General features: G+C 46.3%; 1 protein-coding gene across 2 annotated transcripts in view; it reads right to left on the bottom strand.

The window, feature by feature from the left end:
* The window catches only part of MYO16 (myosin XVI), a 519,236-nt gene that overhangs the window by 222,635 nt on the left and 272,834 nt on the right, over positions 1-23,767 (bottom strand). For both annotated transcript variants that reach the window (XM_027557960.1, XM_027557959.1), the window contains exon 16: positions 17,254-17,401. In XM_027557960.1, coding sequence (XP_027413761.1) covers positions 17,254-17,401 — 148 coding nt within the window. The remainder of the gene's footprint in view (positions 1-17,253; positions 17,402-23,767) is intronic.

The raw sequence follows: 23,767 nt of genomic DNA, 5'->3' as shown, positions 1-23,767 counted from the left end.
AAACAAAACCAAACTTATATCTAGAATCAGTGGTATAAAATCAGAAATCTCCGTACACACCAGCACACACACACATAACAATGTTTGTTTTTTTATCCGTTTGATCGCACACCTATTTTGCACTCACGATGGTGCCAGGACCCGGAGGCATTAAGCTGCTGAAGTCAGGCTCCCAAGTCTTAGAATGCTTGCTTCTTCGGCAAAGACAGCGATGCAGTCACACAATATATACAACCCCGTGACGAGCTCCACGGCAGAACCAGGACATACTGGAGTTTAGGAACAAGAGAATACACGTGGTCCTTGTCATCATGAAGGACCTTGGAAGGAGTCAGGCAAAGCGTCAAAGGATGGAAGTACTTGAGACGAACTTTTAGAATGAGGGTGTTTTCTGTGAAGAAGGAAGAGCACGAAGGCTTTGATTCATCCACTCATTCACTCACTCACTCACTCCTTCATTCATTCACCCACCCTTTCATTCATTCAGACGCTGGTTAATACACTCCTTCACTTGTTCATCCACAGAACCCACTCAACCGAATCTTGCCACCAGAGGACAGAATTGGTGGGAACTGGGAGAACAGCTTTTCAGGACTAGATGGAGATGTGTGCACGTGACTCTTAGGCAGAGCAGAATGCTGTAGAGAAATGATTTCAGAATTTTTTTCCATCATGAAAACTTTGAATATGAATCTTAAGGGATTTCAGTACACAAGACAGGTAAAAACAGAGATGCTCAGATCTGCTCAGACGAGGAGGAGTGTGTACACGTGTGAGTGCATTTAAGAGTGTATGTGTGTGGGTGTGTTCACAGTTGGAGCCCTACGAGTCACAAGTCTCTGTTCTCAGGTCTGCATTTTATTTACTAGGTCTTTCTTATTCACATAGATTTTATACTTCAGCAGTACTGTTAGAAGAACTACCTCTGGTCGTCTGTGTTACCTAAGTGGTTACGGCTGGTACATAATATGACCTTTTCATTTTTGCATATGTTTGTTTTGTAACTCAAAACACTACTGAAATGTATTATTAGTGGAAATTCAGTTCAGTTCAGTTCAGTCGCTGAGTCGTGTCCGACTCTTTGCGACCCCATGAATCGCAGCACACCAGGCCTCCCTGTCCATCACCAACTCACGGAGTTCACTCAGACTCACGTCCATCGAGTCAGTGATGCCATCCAGCCATCTCATCCTTTGTCGTCCCCTTCTCCTCCTGCCCCCAATCCCTCCCAGCATCAGAGTCTTTTCCAATGAGTCAACTCTTCGCATGAGGTGGCCAAAGTACTGGAGTTTCAGCTTTAGCATCATTGCTTCCAAAGAAATCCCGGGGCTGATCTCCTTCCGAATGGACTGGTTAGTGGAAATACTGTGCCATAAATTAACTGAATTTTCTAGGTAAACTTTCATTTTACTTGTAAACAATAGTAATTGTGTCTTATCCTTGATAATGTTTATTCCTTTTTATTTTCTTCCCTTATCACAATTATGACAACTTCTAGATCAATGTGATAAAGAGCCTGAATCATTTTCACAAATAAATACGATGCATACCTGGGCCTTGGGATAATATTTTTTTTTCTTAGGAAAGACTCCTTTTACTTATAATAAAAAAAAAAAAAAAGGATTTCGGACTTGAATGTACAATCTTTTTGGCACCTATAGAAATGGTCAATTCATTTTTCTGTTTTTACTTATCCGTGCGATGGGTAGTACTAATAATTAAATTTCCTCATCCTGATCGTTGAGTATCTTTTAATGATTTTAGACTCTACTTGTTAATATTTTATTTATGCTTATGTAACTAAAGTCAGATAGTTTGTATTCATTTCTTTAGTTGGTATACCTTTTGATATATTGCAGTATAGACATTCTGGATTTTAAATATTTTTTTAAAAAGTCTGACAGTGAGACTAGTTGTAAAAGTGGAACATACAGAGAGCCAATAGACCATTCTTTAACAATCTGAAAATGGCAAGTGTGACATATTTACTTCAGATCTTTGTTTTTTATAAATAAATTTCACAAAGTTCACATTCCCATCTATTCATTTCCTTCCTTATTAGACAGAGAAAGTATGATCGATTCTGTGTCAATATTCTCAGTCTATTTTTTAAAAATTAAATTATATCAATACACGTATGTACCTACAAAATACGTAATTTTGCTGTATTTAAAATTATATAAATATTATGTACATTATATGCATCATTCAGCAAATTACCTTAACCCAACTTTAGATTTAGAAGATCTATTTTACACAGAGTTTAGGTTCGTGTGTTGATACCGTTTTAAAAATCCTCCACCACAACCACAACCTGATTATTTTATTTCCTGAAATAAAGTCGTTTCTTTCCTCCTTGCGTATCTGCCTCTTTGGACGGTGCGTTTCATGTCCACGTCCGTGATTTTTACGCACGTATGTGGGGCTCCCCTAAGCAGTGCTTCTCCACCAGGATGACTGAGTGCTGGGGTCCGATGACTCATGGCTGTGGGCCACCCCGCGGCGGGCAGGGGGTTCTGCCGTCCCACTGCCTCTGCTCATGAGCTGCCAGAGGCACCCCTCCCCAAGGGGCCAGAACCAAAGACGTGCCCACCTGCTGCCCAGAGCAGCCTGTGGGGTAACACCCACCTGCCTTGGTACGTTACGCCCGAGGCCAACCTGAACAAACACCGCTCCCCAGAGCGGCCGTCTGGATCTAAACTCTCGTCGGGAGTGTGTCAGTGCGGAGCCGGTCCTGTTATCTGGTTCGTTTTACCGGTGCAAATATTTTCACTGTGAAATGGCACCCAATTATCCTTTCAGTTTGCATTTCCTTGATTACTTGTGAGACTATGCATCTTTCACGGGACCACTGGAATTCTGGGGTTTCCTTTCTGCATAAGCTGCCTTCTGAAAAGGGAACAAAGAATTGTTTGCAATCGGTGATTTCTGTGATGCTTTAAACAATTTTCTGTTCTTTGAAGCTTTGAAAGTACAAGCTTTGGAACTTCCTGGGTGTGCCTTCTTTCGGGGATGGAAGTTGTCCAGGATCCTTCTGGTTTTCATCTCATTTGATTTTTCATTTTTTGAGTCAATGTCAACGGATTTTGTTTCTTCAGTGTCACACCCTCATGATCCTATGTCCTTTGTCTCTGCCACCAGGGATCAATATTTGGTTTTCTAGTGGCCTTTGTTTGCTTGCTTTTACTCCCACGTTTGGTTTCTAACTTTATCACTCTGTAGACAGAGAATAGACCCTGTACAATTTCTGAATTGGGGGATTTATTAAACTTTACTCTGTGGCCTACGATGTGCTCAATTTTTTAATAAGTACGCCACAGAGGCCTGAAACACAGCGTTTACACGAAAAGCGCAGACTTGGCTATAAGCTTTCATCTGCTCACCCAATGCATCTCAGCTTGTCATTTTACTTTAGGTTATTTCAGTTCAAAAGTAAATACAGCTTTAGGCTAATTCCTTTTCTATGAACTTTCACTTTACAGAACTGATTTATGTGGTCCTTCACATAAGCTACGCAGTCTGCCCACATACATCCCTTTTACCTACCCAGGGGTCAAACCCACGTCTCCTGCATTGGCAGGAGGGTTCTTTACCACTGAGCCACCTAGGAAGTCCACATATTATTATGTACACTACAAATAAAGCTGATTTCTCCTGCTTTATATTTGAGCTGTGACGTGGCACTCACTCACCTAGAAATCCATGTTTCTTGGATGCTAACATACTGGGTTGGCCGAAAAGTTCACTCAGGTTTTTCCATAAGATGTTTTGAATTAACGAACATTTTGGCCAACACATATAAGATAAGGATGCCTTGGAGAGAAGTCGCTCAGTCATGTCTGACCCTTTGCCACCCCATGGACTGTAGCCTACCAGGCTCCTCCGTCCATGGGATTTTTCAGGCAGGAGTACTGCGGTGGGTTGCCATTCCCTTCTCCAGGGAATCTTCCCGCCCCAGGGGTTGAACCCAGGTCTCCCACGTTGCAGGCAGACGCTTCATCGTCTGAGCCACTAGGGAAGCCTCGTGCGACGTGTGAAGGACTCAGCAAAGAACAGTTTGAAAGGAGTTTGGGAAGGGCGTGTGGTAGGCTGGTGGACGGGTGGAGAGGGGTCGGTGAGGCAGGGCCCAGCAGGCCAGAGACCAAGCTGCTCTTTCCCTTTCCATCCTCACTGGGAAGGAAACCCCATAGCCCTGAGTCACCTAATCCAGAGTACCCCCACCAGCTCTCAGCAGTCAGCAGCCCGTCCTGTGCAATGGTGTTACCAGAGTCAGAGACTCTTAGCAAAGTTTGTTGAGTTGCACCTGACCACCAGTTCCTGCAACTCCTCACTCTTCCCTGTGTCCGAATTCACACCAGTCTGAAGTGAAGTGAAGTGAAACTCACTCAGTCGTGTCCTACTCTTTGCGACCCCATGGACTATACAGTCCATGGGATTCTCCAGGCCAGAATACTGGGGTGGGTTGCTGCTGTTGCTAAGTCGCTTCAGTCGTATCAAACTCTGTGCGATCCCATAGATGGCAGCCCACCAGGATCCCCCGTCCCTGGGATTTTCCAGGCAAGAGTACTGGAGTAGGGTGCCATTGCCTTCTCCGACTGGGGTGGGTAGCCTTTCCCTTCTCCAGGGGATCTTCCTGACCCAGGAATTGAACTGGGGTCTCCTGCATTGCAGGCGGATTCTTTTCCAGCTGAGCCACAAGGAAGCCCAAGAATGATGAAGTGGGTAGCCTATCCCTTCTCCAGGGGATCTTCCTGACCCAGGAACTGAACTGGGGTCTCCTGCACTGCAGGCGGATTCTTTACCGGCGAGGCCACCAGGGACGTGCACATCAGTCTGAACCACACTTCACTGCACCCTTTGGTCAGCTAGCACCATCCCAGGGGCTGGCGGGCACCAGGACGGAGGAGCAGCTGGGATCTCTGCCCGCAGGGACCCCGGCCTCCCCGCCTCGGGTGTTGGACAGCCTTCCTCTGGGTGCTCTGGTCTTTTGTGGCTTCAAGTGTTTCCACAGAATCTCTCATGTGTTTCTAGAGATTAGGGTTTGAGAGGCAAAGACATGAGGTGTTTAAGACAGGCTCCCGCACTCCTGGGATGTGACTTTGGGTGTTATTCACTCAACCTCCTGTCAGGCCGGGCTATGGATAAAGTGAGATGATACACATCAAGTTCTTAGCATGAGCAAATGTTGGTTATTCTGATTTTAATTATGCCTCCCACGTGCTTTTAGACTCCACTGTGGATTCGCAAGAACAAACAGCCTTTGCTGAAAAGCAGTCCTTCTTACCACCGCCTGGAATGTCATTTTAGATCTGTGCGTGCGCACGCACACAAATGTTTCACTGTAGGATTCTACACAAATATCCACATCGTGTTATCAGTCTCCAAACTCACCCCGTGATGGACACAACGCACGTGTGGTGTGAACTGACAGAACCCACTTGGGGAGACAGGTGATCAAGAAAGAAGCATGCATTCCAAAATCTCATTGGGATCATTGTCCTCTCTGAGAAGTAAGTGTAGGTTTTTGGATTTAAAAATCTATGTTCTTTTTTTCTTCCCCCCTACTATAGCTGGTACAGAACGGCAAAGAATCTGGGGCACACGGATGGATTTTCTGGTGCAGGGAAAACGTGAACAGGAAGGTCTCCATGAGTGTGCAGGTTCTGCCCAGGGCTGCGCTTTCCCCCATGTCTCAGTCTCAGCAACACGATGCTCTCCGCGGAGGTGGGCTCCGTGGGCTCATGGGAGACCCCCGATTTCCCAGCCCTTGCTGCCGCCGAGGGGCCCCTGGTCCCCCTTTCCATCCTTCACTTCTTCAGGAAGGCTGCACGGACTTCCATCAAAAGATCCAATTACGCGTGGATCACCGAAACAAGTCATTCATCAAGGGGACCAGAGACTCAGAGCCCTACTCCCACAGCAGACACCGGGGAAGGTCCGGGGGAGCAGCCACGTGGAGGTGGAGTCAGAGCCCGGAGGGAGGGCGGCCCACACCCAGAGCTCCTCTGAGCGCTCTGATGCAAACCCCTCATCCGCTTCAGAACAATTATCAATTCGGCGGGTCTCAGGGACTTGGGTGGGAGAGAGCCCCCACAATCATGGTGACAGTTTTTCTGGTCCTTCTAGAGCGCGTTCTGGGACCTTCTGTGGAGGGCTCCCGAGGCAGCCCGCACCGTCCTCAGTCACAGCAGTGCCCGCAGGTCAGCCCTGCTTCACCCACAAGCACACACAGGTTGCCCGATTTTCCCCAACTGCCCAGCAGTTGAGTGAAGCGGCTCAGTCTTGTCCGACTCTTTGTGACCCCATGGACTGTAGCCCACCAGGCTCCTCCATCCATGGGATTCTCCAGGCAGGAAGACTGGACTGGGTTATCATTTCTCGAGAGGCGGCTTTAAACTGTGTCCTTTCAGCCAAGCGTACTGCTCTTAGCAGACCGTGCATGTTTGCCAACGAATATCGGGGACACGCAAAAGAGAGTCACCTGTCACGGAAGGCAAGTCCCTCCACACGCCAGCAGGTGTAGGACTTGACATCACAGCCTTCTGAGGAGCCTCTGCTCACAGCTGCTCGTGTTGACTGATTCCATGATGTGACTGTGAGAGAGTCAATTCCTAGGTAGGCTGATAAGTCCAGGGTTCCTGACGAGGAGAAAGGGGTCTGGGGCTCTCAAGGAGAAAAAGACAAACATTCTTTTCTACGTTGCTTTTCTTAGTCAATATAACAATGTATCTGGCTTGAGGACATGTTTCTCCTTAACAAGAACCTTCTGACTAATCCTGTCATCTTAAAATGTCTATTATGGGAGTGGGTCTGGTAAGATCTTTCTATTGTTCATTCTAATCTTGTTCCTTTAAGATGAATGTTGTGGGAGTGGGTCTGAAAAAAGTGTATAAGGTCCTGATAAAACTAGCTGGGGTGGGGGGATGTTCTGCGTCCCCCTTCTGATGTCTATGTCAGAAGCTTTCTCTCTCCATTTTCCGACTTTCATAAAACTCTGCTACACCAAAGCTCTTGAGTGATCAAGCCTGGTCCCTGGTCCCAAAGCTAAATCTTCTTCTTCAGAGATCACAAATCCAACATTGTTGACTGTAAGCTATCAACTGCCTCGATAGGATGAGGAACAGCATCTTATCCACTGGTTCATTTCAATTCAGTAGCCTGACTCTTTGCAACCCCATGGACGGCAGCACGCCAGGCCTCCCTGTCCATCACCAACTCCCAGAGTCCACCCAAACCCATGTCCATCAAGTTGGTGATGCCATCCAACCATCTCATCCTCTGTCGTCCCCTTCTCCTCCTGCCCTCAGTCTTTCCCAGCATCAGGGTCTTTTCAAATGAGTCAGCTCTTCGCATCAGGTGGCCAAAGTATTGGAGTTTCAGCTTTAGCATCAGTCCTTCCAATGAATATTCAGGACTGATTTCCTTTAGGATGGACTGGTTGTATCTCCTCGAAGTCCAAGGGGCTCTCAAGAGTCTTCTCCAACACCACAGTTCAAAAGCATCAATTCTTCGGCACTCAGCTTTCTTTACAGTCCAACTCTCACATCCATACATGACTGCTGGAAAAACCATAGCCTTGACTAGATGGACCTTTGTTGGCAAAGTAATGTCTCTGCTTTTTAATATGCTGTCTAGGTTGGTCATAATTTTCCTTCCCAGGAGCAAGCGTCTTTTAATTTCATGGCTGCAATCACCATCTGCAGTGATTTTGGAGCCCAGAAAAAATAAAGTCAGCCACTGTGTCCACTGTTTCCCCATCTATTTTCCAGTAAGCCCTGTCAATTCTGTCCCTCTGTGAACTGCAAAGGAAATCTGGGAGATGGTGGGGGTGTGCCTGTGGACAGCGCCGATGAGCCCAAGGGGCAGAGCGAGTAACTGACGTCTGTGTGCTCCTTCCTCTCTCCTCTCCACTGTCGGGCAGACATCGCTCACAGATGGAAGTAAGAAAGCCACGGACCCTGACTTCTTCCTATTGGCCTTTTTCACAAGTGAAGTGTACTGGCCCACTCACTGAAGTGATCCAACCTTCCTTGTACTTTGAACAGGACCTTCAGCTAAGGTGATCAATGCACTTCAAACATTTTCTTACGCTCCTGGATAAAGAAACGGGCCAGGATTGCTTTTTCTGGTAGTTAGAGGGGGAGAGACTCCAGAAATGCCCTGAGTTAGTTGTGCTTAACTGACTGTAAATATTGATAAAAACGCACATACACACTTGGCCTTGCGCTTTCCCTCTCAGCTTCTTTGAAATCTCCTGGATGCAAAGCTGCAAATGCAGGAGGTGATATTTTACAGGCAGCGCTGCTGCAGAGACAACACAGGTTTAAGACCAAGAGGCAGACTCGGCTCCTGGCCAACCTCCCCATCCTCACGGCCTGGACCGTCTGGTGAGGCTGTGGTCCCGCATCCTCTGCCCCATAACAGGTGGGGGTTCAACATGACAAGGGAGACCCAGGAGAGGACCCCAACTGTGGTAAGTGCTCTGTAAGTTGCACTTATCACAGTTGTGATCATCATTTAATTAATAACAGAATCAGTCAGAAACTGAATGTAATACCTCCTGCCTCAAACCTTTGTCTCGGGACCATCTTTAAGCTTGGGGTGCATAAAATGTGCATCGAGTAAACTGTGGATTATATCACAGCATCGTTAAAAATCATCCTCAAAGAAATTTAAATTTACTCTTAACTTCTTAAAATTGTGTGCGTCTTTCTCAGGTTAAGTTCAACACGCATAATAAACCCTTAGCAAGAAAAAAAAATGCATGTTCACTGAGAGTTCAGAGCTGCCTCACCTACTGTGACAGGTGTACTGGGGCAGCCCTCTCAAGTTCAAGTGCTCGGTGAGTCAGAGTTTCCCTTCACTAACACACAAGGTTAGAAGCAGGTCACACGCGCTGAGTCAAATGATTGCTTGCTCTCGGTTTATAATTCAAACCTGACCTTTGCAGAGAATGCTCTGAGGCCACATCCCAGTCATTTCCATCATTAATCAACATGAAGGGAGGTGAGGAATCAATTCTCTAGATTTCAGAGCCCAGCTGTTCTGGGACTAACCCCGTAAGAGCTGTGCAAAGCAGGCTGAAGATGAGCAATTGATGACTACTTCTGACTTTCTTTAAATCTCAGTTCCCAGGAACAGACACTGTATTTACTTTCCAGATGCAGTGTTGGTATCACTTAAAATGTTTTGAAATAAAATCTGAGAAACAAACAGCCAAGAAAAAGAAACAGGGAATCATAGGAAGAACCGTCAATAAAAGAGACCTTTGGAGACAGGATAGGGGTGGGGTGGGTGGGCTGGAGTGAAGCTCCTCTCGTGGATGCCTCAGGAACACATCCTCGGATGCGAAGGATCTCACAGGGCACCAGCTGAGAGCTGGCAAGCATCCCCGGACACTGGAGAGGAATGTACAGATCCACGCAAAACCTGGGAGGGTGCAGGAAGGAGGGAGCAGGAGGAGACTGAGCAGGACCAGGCCTGCACCCGAGACAGCAGGTGGGGCTGGGGGGACTGAAGCAGGGGTCCGATCCCCCATCAGGAAGATTGTTCGGGACAGAGGGCTGGCATCAGAGGCTCCTGGAGAGCGCAGCAGCTCACCCGTGACCGGCTGAGGCTAAAAGGACTGAGAACCATGTGGACAGTTCCTGCTGCTGCTCTGCGTACCCCGGACAGGGACGCACGAACCCTAAAAAGGGCAGCTGCTGGGTGCTGGGCTGTGGGGATCGGATCGGAGCTTAATCCTAGGGCGAGGTCTGCTTTGCCTGTGGGGAGAGGGCCCAGGAAGACGTGAGGGAGGGCTCTGCGGTGGGAACGCCTCGGGGAAACGGGCAGCCACGAGGTGACACTGCTGAGTCCCACATGGCAGCTGGAGCCATCCTTGGGGCCTCTCCGCCCAGTACTGGCAGCTGAAGAATCGAGAAGGACCCCGGAGGAAGGTGGCCTTTACGTGCTTGATGCACTGAGTGACAGAGAAGGTCCCCAGCCAGGGGGGATGTTTAAGTGCCTTGAACATGCAGAGCCACAGAGAAGGAGCAGCCAAAAAGGATCATTTGAACACCAGCGGCCAGAGGCTGGAAGGAGGCTCCAGTCGGGTCACAGCTCCCGCGACCGAGGCAGATGGCGTCCCTGCACACTCGGTGCCGCCAGGGTCCCCGCGATCCAAGCAGGTGCGCCCACTCCACGCTCAGTCCCCACTGGCACAGAGCTGCCAGAGGCTTGGAAGAACCCTGAGAGCCCCGTGCTTCCCTCTTCCCTAGCCGCCAGCTCCGCTGGGTGCCCGGTGCTGCCAGCGTCCCCGGGATCCAAGCAGGGGACCTCCAAGCTTGGTTCCAAGCAGGGGATCCAAGCAGCGCCCCCTCCACGCTCAGGCCCCGCTGGGGCAGACCCCGGTCCTCCAGGGCCGCCTCAAGAGGGAGCCCCAGTGGGCGACACAGGCAGCGGTGGACACAGAGCCACAACCGAAAGCCAACCGAAAGCTGGGGCAGCGCGGCCCAGAGGCCAGAGGCCTTCCCACCAGCTGTGCAAGCTGCAGTCCACACGATCAACGAGGCAGACTCTGCCTGTTGAATACATAAAAGGACAAAGAGAGTTCCCGCAAAAGAAAACTCAGGAGCTCTGGCAGCCAAGGACGTCGGAGGCAAGAACATGCAGCAGCAGGACTAGATGAGAGTCCCCGCTGCCTCACAGCAGGTCCAGAGACCCGCGCGGAGCTGGAGGGCACCCTAGGAGCTGAAGGTGGACTCTGACTCACAGCGAGGGGAAGGACTCGGGGCAGCCGAGAGCTGAGACAGACGTTTCTTCTTCTTCTTCATTTTGACTTGTTCTGTTTGGTTCTGGATTTTTTTATTCTTCTTTTTCTTTTTTTTCCTCTGTTGCTGCAGTTGTTGGTTTTATTAACACTAATAACTCTATTTAAGACTTTTTTTTTAATCCCACTTTTTATTTCCTTTATATATTTTTGCCTCTCTGTTGGACTTTTGCAATTCTGTGGTTTTTTTTTTTTTTCTTCGAATTTTTCAAAATTTATTTTTAAACTATTTTTCGTCTGTTTTCTTACTGCTTTTTTCCTGCTGTAGATATTCTTTAATACATATAGACCTTTTTTATATACTCTATTTAACTTTGCTTTTCTATTCTCCCTTTCTTTTCCTATTTTTCTTTCTTTTTTTTCATCCTGTTTGTTAGTTTATTTTGTCTTCTCTGCTTTCTTCCCCAGTTGGCACCCTGCTTTGATTTTGTTTCCTGGTTTGTGCTTTAGATCGTTTTTTTTAATTGGCCGATATCATTTTTGGTTTCCTTTCTTACTGGGTTAGTCTCTTGTACTTACTTTATTTCCTTTGGACTGTTTTGGTTTTGTATGGGTGTGTGCATGTTCCATTATTTTTGTTATTATTTGCTTGATTTTGTACTCGCCATTTGTCTGGGGTTTATCTTTTGTTTCTTGTTTCTATGTTAAGTCAGTTCAACCATGTCTGACTCTTTGCGACCCCACGGACTGTAGCCCGCCAGGCTCCTGCGTCCATGGGATTCTCCAGGGAAGAATACTGGAGAGGGTTTCCACTTCCGACTCCAGGGGATCTTCCCGACCCAGTGATTGAACCCACGTCTTTTATATCTGCTGCACTGGCAGGTGAGTTCTTCACTGCTAGTGCCTCGGTATGTTTGTTTTAATCCCCTTTAATGCCAAAACAAATGACTTGCGGAGCCTCGGTCCCCTGGCCAGAGACCGGGCCGGAGCCTCTGGAGTGGGAGCAGTGAGTCCCAGACCCTAGACTGCCAGGAACTCCCAACCCAGGGAGCACTGATTGGTGAGAACTTGGCAAAGGCCTCCACCTGTGTACACGAGCTGGCATCACCCAACTGCTGCCAGCACTCAGGGCAAGATGCTCCGCCTGAACAACAAGCAAGACAAGGACCCACACCCAACCGGCGGCGGGCAGGATTACCAGGGGCACCCAAAGCATAAGGCCTCACACAGCCCAGGATTACCAGGGACACCCAAAGCATAAGGCCTCACACAGCCCAGGATTACCAGGGGCACCCAAAGCATAAGGCCTCACACCGCCCAGGATTACCAGGGGCACCCAAAGCATAAGGCCTCACACAGCCCAGGATTACCAGGGACACCCAAAGCATAAGGCCTCACACAGTCCTACCCATCAGGGGGGAAAAAACCCCAAACTCACATCCCCCCACCAGAATGCAAACACAGATCAAACCCAACCGGCGGCGGGCAGGATTACCAGGGGCACCCAAAGCATAAGGCCTCACACAGCCCTACCCATCAGAGGGGGAAAAAAGCCCCAAACTCACCTCCCCCCACCAGAATGCAAACACAGATCACTCCCAACACGAAGCCTACACGAAACACTGGCTCAACCGTACCATCACGGACAGAAGCCAAACGGAAGAAGGAACATGACCGTACAGCCTGGACAAAGGAGACTGACAAGGGATCCCTTTCCAAAATATACAAGCAGCTTACGCAACTCAGTAACCGAAAAACAAACAACCCAATCAAAAAGTGGCCAAGAGGCCTGAACAGACATTTCTCCAAAGAAGACATACAGATGGCTAATAAACACATGAAAAGATGCTCAACATCAATCGTTATTAGAGAAAGGCATATCAAAACTACAATGAAATATCTCCTCACACCAGTCAGAATGGCCATCATCAAAAAACCCCACAAACAATGAATGCTGGAGAGGGTGCGAAGAAATGGGAGCCCTCTCGCATTGTTGGTGGGAATGGAAAATAATACAGCCACTGTGGAGATGCCTCAAAAAACTGGGAGCATAGGACCTAGCGACCCCACTACTAGGCATATACCCGGAGGAAAACGAAATTAAAGAACACACATGTACCCCAGTGCTCATTGCAGCGCAACTTACAAACGCTCAGGCATGGAAGCAACCTAGACGTCCATCAAGGGATGACTGGGTAAAGAAACTGTGGGACGTATATACAATAGAGTATTAGCCATAAAAAGGAACATATTTGAGCCATTCTACTGAGGTGGATGATCCTAGGCTCTATTATACAGAGTGAAGTAAGAAAGAGAAAAACAAATATATTAATGCATATATATGGAATCCAGAAACGTGGTACTGACCAACATATTTACAGGACAACAGCAGAGACACAGACTCAGAGAAGAGACTGGTGCGCACAGTGGGGGCGGAAGGAGAGGCGGGGCGAATGGAGAGTCACGTGGAAGCACGCACAGCAGCACGTGTGGCGTAGACGCCAGCGGGCATCTGCTGTAGGACTCAAACCCGGGCTCTGCAGCAACCCAGAGGGGTGGGATGGGGTGGGAGCTGGGAGGGAGGTCCCAGAGGGAGGGGACACACGGATACCTATGGCTGACTCATGTGGAAGCCGTAGGTATATTGTGAAGCAACTTTCCTTCAATTAGAAATAAATAAGTTTGGTGGAAAAAAAGAAACCTTTAACGATGGAGACGTATTTTGGCCGTCTGATTTTGTGGAGAGTGTGCCATCTAGTGGTGGTTTTCTATAATGCAACTTACTGCTGCTGCTCAAAATGTCAGGACCCAGAGACATTTTTCCTGTGGTCGTTGTTTAAACCATCTGTCCAGGAAGATTCTAGGCAAAGTGTTATAAATATTGCTTTCATGCAGTTAAGCTATAAGATTTGATGTCTAGATCTGCTCCATTTCTATTCTATAAACAAGAGTCCTATCTGCTTGTTCTAGATACTGTTCCAATTATACAAAAAAGAAAGTATTTGTAGGTGCATTTAACACTAAAATAAACCTCCATAAATTTCATGTGAGACTCTGAAAACTTTTAGGTCCAAACCAGAGTCAAAGTTAAAAAAACAAAACAAAAACACTTCTGCAGCTTTAACTGCAGTAGCATAGCACTAGTTACAATAATCCTTTCTTCTCTTTGATCACATAGGGACATGTGATGAATCTTGGATATGTCTTCAGCTTACAATTCCTGTTCCATGTTTATTTACATGTTTCATGTAGGTAACCAGTTGGTAGTAATAAAGAAAAGAGGCATTTTAAGGAGGCAGGTTTGCAAACGTTTGTAATGTTTGCTTTAAAGACTCACTATACATCATCAAAATCTCAAGACAAGTTGCATTATGGAACAAGCATTGAATAAGCAAAGGGACATTTAGATGGTAAGGTAGATGCTTACTTGTTCTACCTGATAATATATCAATATCTCTTAAAATCAGATAAGTATGTGTGATAATAATATTGTTTACGTATAAACAATATGTAGTTTATTTATATATTGTTTATGTAACAATATATAGTTATATAAATACAGTGATATCCTTTACCTATGAATTCCTTAAGGAGGAAACTCAGAAAGATCATCAAATTGTGAAAGGTTAGAAAGCTAATAAGTTATCAATACTACTGATTGTGAGCAAGCCAAACAATTTACAAAACTCTAGTACTTAATGTATGTAATGACTAAGCAAGGATGATATACCCCCAATACAAATATAAGCTCCTCAAGGCTGACCAGGACTGTAAAGGCAAGAAAACCCACAAACGCTGTGACTGTTAAAAGACCCACAGGACACAAATCACAGAAATATTGGGATGTATAAGGCATTATAACTTGCAAAACTGCTGGTTTTATTATTAAAGAATACTCTGTCTGTGCAACTGTCATGGTACAAACTCTCCAATGGATATGTTTTATGAATCTGGAGTGGCAGTGTACATTTTTACTGAGGAATGTTGTTTTGCACTCGTTAGATATTTATAATTCATTTTAATAAAATAACTTCTTTGTTCAAGAGAGTTGAATTATTCATGATTTTGCTGAGCTCTTTCCTGTTGGGCCTTCTCACAAAGCAAGCCCTGACGTTTGACTTTCTAAATGGCCTCAGCGCTTCCAAGCTCTCTTTCGCAAAGAGAAACGGATGTTGGAACGGAGGTCAATAGAGAAACACTTGTTTTCTCCCACACGCTCTCACACTTCAAAAGAGGGGTCCAAACCGTGGCCCAAGAGGCTGAATCGTGTCTTTGAATGCTGGACTAGACGGCTGCCTTTTGTTCCTCAGTGGCTCTGCGTCTGCAAGGCCAGGCACACGCGTGTACAAGCACGCACACACACGCGTGCAGACACAGCACCTAACGCAACGCTCTGCCGCCAGCTTTGAGCCTTTGCTGGCAGGAAAGATGAGGAATGCAAGCCACCGAGACTTTTCTTCCCCACAGGCTGCCCAGAACACCCCAACAGCCCCCAGTCGGATGCTTTCCCTCCTGTCTGAGACGCCTGATGCAGAAAAACAGAGAGTGATTCAAGACCGGGTTATCTCACTTCTGCTGTTGTATTCACTTCGGTATAGACCTCCCTATACCTCCAGATCTGATTTCTTCCTTTAGGAAATGAGGTGATTTGATAAAAAAATAAAAATGCCAGCGCACCTGTAGGTTTGCTGTTGTTCAGTCGCTCAGTCGTGTCCGACTCTTTGTGACCCCGTGGATTGTAACATGCCACACTTCCCTGTCCTTCACCATCTCCTGGACTTTACTAAAACTCGTGTCCACTGAGTTGGTGATGCCATCCAGCCATCTCATCCTCTGCCGTCCCCTCCTCCTCCTGCCCTCAGTCTTTTTCAGAATCAGGGTCTTTTCCAATGAGTCAGCTCTTCGATCATGTGGCCAAAGTATTGGGGTTCGAATCTCTGTTTTTAAAATTGCTTTTGCCTGGGCTATGATTCTTCAGTATCAGTGCTTTCTTTTTCTTCCGAATTTCTCTTGTTTGGGGGACAGTAAATCTCCAAACCACCTCTCACTTTGAACAACAATTTTGCTAAGGCCTTCTTCACTTTAAGTCTCTATCAACATGATAAACGGGATCTGTACTGTTGGCTGTAATAGTTTCAAGGAAACCGAGTGAGTTGTCATTAAATAATTAAATAATGTAATTAAATAATCATCTGAGGGGGCCTTCGAATAAGGCCAGTTCATTCCTCGCCCCTGGGCGCACGCCCCACCTCCTTCCCCTCTGCAGCCGTGGTGACCACAGACGTGGTCCTGTCCCCGCCTGGACAGGTCTGGGGGTTCAGCTCCATGGAGACCCCAGGGGGCTGGAAAAGGCCCCTCTCTCAGTGCCGGCACTGGGCCCCTCCACCCCCCTGTCCGCTCAGCGTGGCCTTCAGCTCTCAGACGTGACCGGTTCTCCGGCCACGCTCGACCCTGCCGTTCGTGTGAGCTTAGTCGCTCAGGCGTGTCTGCTTCTCTGCGACCCCAGGGACTGTAGCCCACCAGGCTCCTCTGTCCATGATTCTCCAGGCAAGAACATGGAGTGGGTTGCTATGCCCTCCTCCAGGGGATCTTCCCCACCCAGGGATCGAACCCACGTCTCTTGACTCTCCTGCGTTGGCAGGCGGGTTCTTGACCACCATCCCCACCTGGGAGGCCCTCCTCCTCCCCCTCATGCATCCTTTATTTTCTCTCACAAAAATTCTCATAAAATCACAAGTACATCATTCTTCTTAAAGCCGGCAACAGCCAGTTGTCAGGGGTCAGCGAATGTTTGAAGTTAACGCACAGCTTTATCAGAGTGCGGCCCCTCCTCGCTGCTCGGCCAGGAATTCACCACTGGGTTTGGACATGCCCACCCGCCACCCTCTCCCCCCGGCTCCCCCACTCCTCGTCTGAGTGGGGTTCCCACTCCTTGCTGGCTCATTCTCATCCTCTCCAAGTGTGGACCCGTCCATGAAGGGAGACACACAGGGTCAGGTGGTCGGCAAAAACGCATACGTCGCCGAGTCACCCCTTGCACGGCCATCCTGTGACCAAGGCCCCCTCCTCTGCCTCCCCTGCAGAAAGTCAGTGCCCCCAGCCTGTGGGCATGGTTCATCTGAAGCCATTATGTAACCTCATCTGTTCCTAATGCACCATAATTGCTCAAATACCATGTCCCATTATTTCAAAAGACAACCCCAAATTAGGAATTCATAACTGTTACATCCAGAATATCCAAGGGAACACAAACGCTTAGAAATGTGCTAACCCATTATTCTGATCTGAAAACTAGAAAAAGATAATACACACACACCAGACTTCACCTGAACACTCAATAAATGGCAATACACAGATAGTTCAAACCTAACAGTACATCCAATTATGCTCCTAAAAGAAGTCACCATTTCTTCTCTGAAAAATAAGAAGAAACTTTAAGACTGCTAAAACACAACCACAATTTGAGGGCAGAACTATCAAACTGAAAACACATAATCACTTACCGATGGGCATGTAAATTATTAAGGTGCAGTCCATACTTCTCTTCAGCAGATAATCCGTCCATCAGCAGGTAGAAGATGAGAAAATTGCTCTGGCCAGGGGGCTGTGAAACGAGTCTGGATTTCTCTAGCATATACGTGAAGATTCTGGCTGGTTAAAGAAAAGAAGAGGAATTCTGTTAAATGGCATTATTAGTTTCAGCTCCGTACATTTACACGTATTATCAGAAGAGAAAAGAATGCAGCTTCCTTTCAAACAGACTTAAAAAAACAAAATAATAGACTTTGTTTTCAGAGAAATTTTTTAAGTTCAGAAAAATTAAGCAGAAATTACTGAGAGTTCCAATATATCCCTTCTCCCTTCCCTAATAAGTCGTTTCGCTTGTTATTAATATCTTGCATTAGAGTGGTGCATTTGTTAAAATGAATGAACCAAGTCTGATACACTATTATTGACGGAAGTCTGTAATTTATGTTGGTATTCACTCTTTGTGTTATACGGTTCTATGGGTTTTGAGAAACGTATGCATCATGTGTATAGACTGGATGGCTGAATGGCATCACCGACTCAACGGACTCATGAGTCTGAGCAAGCTCCGGGAGACAGTGAAGGACAGGGAGGCCTGGCGTGCTGCAGTCCTTGGGGTCGCAAGGAGCTGGGCACGACTGAGCCACTGAACGACGGTATGTCATGCGTGCACCCTTCCGGCATCATACACAACAGGTCCACTGCACTAAAAGTCACTGACACGCCTGCTCCTGCCTCTGCCCAGCTCCCGGCAACCAGCGACCTCTGCACTGGCACTGGAATTTCGCCTCTTCCTGAATGCTATATGGTTGGACTCACACTAAGAACCCTTTTCAGACTGCCTTCTCTCACATAATGATACGAAAGGGTACTTTTTTGTTTTTTCAAGGCTTTATAGCTCATTTTTTATTAGTGAATACTAGTCCACAGAATGAATGTACTACAGTTTATCCATTCACCTATTAAAAGACATCTTGGTTGCTTCCAGTTCTTGGGATGATGAATGAAGCAGTTATAAACATTCGTGCCTACACCACGTGGAGATGTAGTTTTCAACTCAGTTGAGTCAGTGCCAAGGAACATGCTTCATGGATCGTATGTCTTTCATAGAATAGAAATTTTTAATTGTAATGAAGTCTGGCTTATCAATTATTTCTTTTATGGATTGTAGATGATGAAATTCCATTTAAAGTAGGTGGGAAATGATGAAAGTATGTAGCATGGAAATGACAACCCTGGCGCTGCTTCAAAGAGGGCTGGGAATTCAGACTCTGGTGTTGGTCAGACCTTTTGACATATATTTGACATGTTGGAAATTCTGCTGTTTCTGGAGTATGCTTTTCATTTGCATCTAGGTTTATTCTTATCCGTGTGAATGGCAGAAAATAGTCACACATTTCAATTTTAGCTGCAATTGTAAATAACTATAGTTTTCCACTTTGAACCAAAAATTTCTGATCAATAATTTTTTTGGATCCTAACAGCAATTTTAGGAAGGCAAATAAATTCAATTTCCCTACATTTGAACTATAAACAACTCATGTAATGAGTTTGCAACTAATTATTCTAGAGTCCAGTCTCTAAAAGCAAAAATGTGAGGTCTCCAAGCTTGTTTTTATACAGTGAATCTCAGGGAACCAATGCAATCACTTCTTCAGTGCTTTATACCTGTAAATTTTGTGAGTGGTCAATTTAGTCTCAGAATGATGATCAGTGCTTTAAAAGTCTCAAAATTCATAAATTTTATTAAGAAAAGTTCTCTCACTGGACACCTTCTAGAAAGGTTGCCATGAGTGCATAAAGAAAGACTCTTTCAAAGTATCCCTTTAATTAGTGGTATTAAAGCCCCAAAGTGATAAAATTAGAAAGAGGTGGTATAATTTCTTTTCCATTTTTCCATAGGCATTGAATCAGTTGGTAAATTTCAAGTTGAGGTCTAAATTATTAAATTTTACTTTTCTTTCTTAAGCAAAATGCTGAAAACATGTTCCATTTGTTATTAATAGTATTGACCCTGAAGTAGCTAACTGCTAAAATCTGCACTCTTAGGAAATGAACTGTCAAGAGTTGTCCCTACTGTGGTTTTCTGTTCACTAACTAAAGACATCTCAGGTGGAAATGGAGGACCTTCATTCATCCTTCTGATCATCAAGCTTCTATCCTCAGAGGAAAGACTGACTTGATGCCCATTTGTTCAAGCCAACACACAAGCTTAATTTAAAGCAGCATTCCGAACTAATCAAATTCCACATCATAGAGCGACATCAGTACACTTCATCTTTCAAAAATGGAATAATTAGTAATCATCCTAGTTAGCTCATCTCCAGCAGTAAATAAAATTACTGTGCATTAGCAGAATTCTGATCAGTAGATTTTTAAAAAAATCCATCTTGAAGATGGACAAAACAACCAAAAATTCAAATTTTCATGAGACTCTACTATTCTTCCAAACAAGGGAAGTGCAGGACTTTCTGTTGTGCCTGAAATGACACTGGAAGGAAGAGGATAGGTTTTGGAGCCAGAAAGGTTTCTGACTCATTCATGCAAGTGACCATGAACAGAAAGTTCCCACTTATTTCTCGAGTTTTCAAGACGTGTATGTTTTAAAAAGTGTTTCATGTCAGAAACAGTCTTGACTGGAAATACGTCTGTGATCCTCCACATTTTCAGAACTCTATGTGAACATATCTCCCAGAAAGTTTCACAACTGAAAACATACATGTCAATATACACCTTGGCAGATTATATATAATATGCTGTGAAAGCGTCTTACAGATCTGGACGCATTTTTGATCAAGATGAAAGGAGATGGAGGTGAGAACACTCCCTCTCCTTCAAGAAGGAAGGAGCCCTTGGTGTTAAGGGAGCCACTGACTGAAGAAGGGTTTGGGCAACCTAGAAAGGTTATACTGTCAAATAAGTAATCAGAAGGGGAAGCCTGGGCTAAAAGCCAGGCTAGAATGTTATTTATTGATTAAAATTTCTTCAAATTAAGAAACAATCCTTACTTCACTGTAGCAGATGGTTCATAAAACTGATACTTGTATTTTTTATGTTACAATTTGTGTTTGAATGCCTGATCAAGGAGTTGGCATTATATCAAAGTATCAGCAATAGTATCAATAAAGGAAACATACAGCATCTGTCACCCTTAAATGAGTAAGACAGCATTCCCAGTATAATAAAATCACAAAGGGATGTGAGAGCTGGACCATAAAGAAGGCTGAGCGTCAAAAAACTGATGCTTTCGAATTATGTGCTGGAGACAAGTCTTGAGAGCCCCTTGGACTGCAAGGAGAACAAACCAGTCACTCCTAAAGGAAATCAACCCTGAATATGCACTGGACATACTGAAGCTGAAGCTCCAGTAGTTTGGCCACCTGATGTGAAGAGCTGACCCACTGGAAAAGACCCTGATGCTGGGAAAGATGGAGGGCAAGAGGAGAAGGTACGACAGAGGATGGGGATGGCATCACCGACTCAATGGACATGAGTTTGAGCAAACTCAAGGAGACGGTGAAGGACAGGGGAGCCTGGTGTGCTGCAGCCCATGGGGTTGCAAAGAGTCGGACACAACTTAACAACTAAAGAACAACAACCACAATAAAAGCATTACAACTATTATATGTGTTCATAATTTAAGGACATTGCTGTTCAGTTGCTGAGCTGTGTTTGACTCTATAAAGCACAAAATGAACCTGTAACCTACATATATTTTACCTAATTTGAGGTGTAAAAACCTTACTCCGGTTTGATTAACTATTTTCGCAAATGCTTAAAATTCAGAAGGCTTTTACCTGGGACTAATTTGATAACTCAGCTCGCTTTAAAAACTATGTAAAGTGAGTTAAATTAATACCTTTTATATTTTTCATTCAGAAAAAGGGCTCTTGGTGATGAAGTTATTCAAAACTCAGAAGTCAGATCTTACAGCTCCTTGAAGCGTTCAGAGAGTGCCTGTTTTTGAGGTGATGATGATACTTTTTCTTAGACTGAAAATAATTTTGAAAAGTAAAGACGAACACAATAGATCTGCCCTTAGTCTCTGTTGTGGGTGAATCATGTCTCACACACAAAAGAAAACACTTAAGCACTGGGCCCTGTGACCGGTGACCCCTGGGCATGAGGTTCCATCTGAAAGTGGGTGCTGGCAGGTGCTCTCACGCCGAGACAAGGCCACACTGAGCAGGATGGGGTTTCCAGATCAGAGCAGCCTCTCCGGGCCTGGCATCTCACACTCACTCCACTCCATTCTCGTCCAAGCTCTGCCTGGTCTCAGCTCTAACTTCTCCATCCTACGAATAAGCCTAGAGCCTCTATGGGGTTTGATCCAGGTCACAGAAATAGGGACAGAGGGAGAACTGAGCCTGGGCCCAGGACTTGCGGAATCTGAGCTCAGAGTGAGACCATCAGCTTCAGCCCCTCTTTGGAATCCAACAAAGACTTGTAAACACTCAGAGCTGCCAATCCTGGGCTCACATTCCTTTGTGTGCATGCTCAGTTGTGAAGTGTCTGACTCTGTGCAACCCCATGGACTGCAGCCCGCAGAGGCTCCTCTGTCCGTAGGATTCTCCAGGCAAGAATACTGGAGGGGGTTGCCCTTTCCTACTCCTGGGGATCTTCCTGACCCAGGGATCAAACCTGTGTCTCCTGCATCGGCAGGTGGATTCCTTATCACTGCACCAGCTGGGAAGCCTGGGTTCCTCAAGAGCTTTTCTAGTCCTTGTCCTCTGTTAGAGTTTCTTCTGTAGCCTCCTTCCGCCCTTGATTCATCTGCTCACCATGTATCTACTGTCCACTGACTCTGCCAGATGCAGTGCCAGACCCTGCAGATGCGGTACACAGCGGTACATGGGGGGACAGCAGGTCAGAAAGACACGTCTTAGCCCCTGGATGACCCTGCAGGCAGGACGCACTCCAACTGACTTCAAAGTGAACACCCAACACAACAGTATAAACAGAATTATCTAGTAAAATGTAGAATAACTGTTTTTTAAAACGATAAAATGGACAGAGTGGAATGGGTCCTAACCCAACATGACTGGTGTCTCGGTAAGAAGAAAAGAGATGCAGGAAGAACCCCCGTGACAAAGCAGAGCAGGGCAATGTCTCTACAAGTCAAGTGTCAGCCAGAAGAACGAGGACAGACTCTCCCCCGGGAACCCGAGGAACCCTCAGTCCTGCTGCACCTGGATGCTGGGCTTGCAGCCTCCAGAACTGTGCAGGATAGCTCTCCGCCAGGGCATGGTGCTCCGTTACAGCAGCTGCCGGTCACTGATGCCCTCATCTCCTCCTGTCGACCCTGTGTACCCTGTGCTGCCAGCACCGGGAGGCCACAGTGCTAACGAGCCACCCTTCTCGGCATCAGAAGATCTCATCAGTGTTAACACAGGGCACATATTTGGACCCAGAGAACACGGACGAGGGGGAAGGTCTGTAGCACCCTCTGGTCCAAGCTCCGCATCGCAGGTTGGACCGTCTTTAGCATGCTAGCACCTGCTCTGCATCCTGCCTGAACTTTTGCCTGGGGTGGGAGAAAGCACAGTGTAGTCACGAGCAGGCTCCTTCTCTGGAACCTCGGCCAACTCTCTGCTGCACAAAGAATCTGCCTTTGTATTCAAGACGCTTTCCCCGTGGGGGTGAATATTTGATGACACTCGTCACATCTCGCTCAAGTCTTCAGCTTTGCAGTGTACACTTTGAAGTTTCTTCAAAGTTCACTCCAAAGAAAGTGCCCTTGAACTCTCACTCTCCTAATAAGCATCCTCTGAACATTCCTCGTCTTCCTCTTAAACAGAGTAAAACTAAGATCTGAGCCCACAGACTGCTCCCGTTAGCCTCCCCCCACCTCTCATGTCCTAGGCATTACACGTCAATTAGTGTAGCCTCAACGAGCACCAACGTTATATGCTTCTTTATTTATTAGCAGTTGTACTATTCTTCAAATCAAAAAATACATATATGTATATATATATAAAACCACTTCAAAATCAATTTGCCACATTTTTAAAAGAGCACAGCAGGAGGCTGCCCAGCAAACATAGGCGACGGGACCTGAATGAAGGGTGATCCTCAGGAGAAGGGGATGGGGGGAGAACCACAGGGCAAGTGGAGCTTGCGGGGCGCCCTGCCCCGTGGGAGCCTGGACCAGCACATTCCTAAGAGGATGCGCTCAGCTGCAGGCCAGGCTGAGACTACACTGATGCCCTCAGCTCAGCACCTACGCCGGGCGCATCCCAGCATCTGGGAGTGCCTCCGGTTCGCCCGCAGGAGTACTTATCGTCCTCGAGTTACAGCCTGCAGCCCGGAAGGCGGTCTGACTGTGCGGCGGCTCTGCGGGGCTGCCGGCTCAGTAACACAAGGCTCCCCTCGAAAGCCTGCTTCTGTATGCTTTCTGTATGGCATACGCTAATTTTCTAAACTAACATGCCTGAAGAGGACATTTTAAACTCTATCCATAAAAAAAGTAAATGAAGTGAGGAATGGATA

Source organism: Bos indicus x Bos taurus, chromosome 12, assembly GCF_003369695.1.
Source record: "Bos indicus x Bos taurus breed Angus x Brahman F1 hybrid chromosome 12, Bos_hybrid_MaternalHap_v2.0, whole genome shotgun sequence".
In the NCBI taxonomy this organism is placed as follows: domain Eukaryota; kingdom Metazoa; phylum Chordata; class Mammalia; order Artiodactyla; family Bovidae; genus Bos; species Bos indicus x Bos taurus.
Note: the sequence above shows the minus strand (reverse complement) of the source record. Positions and strands in the feature narration are given on the sequence as shown.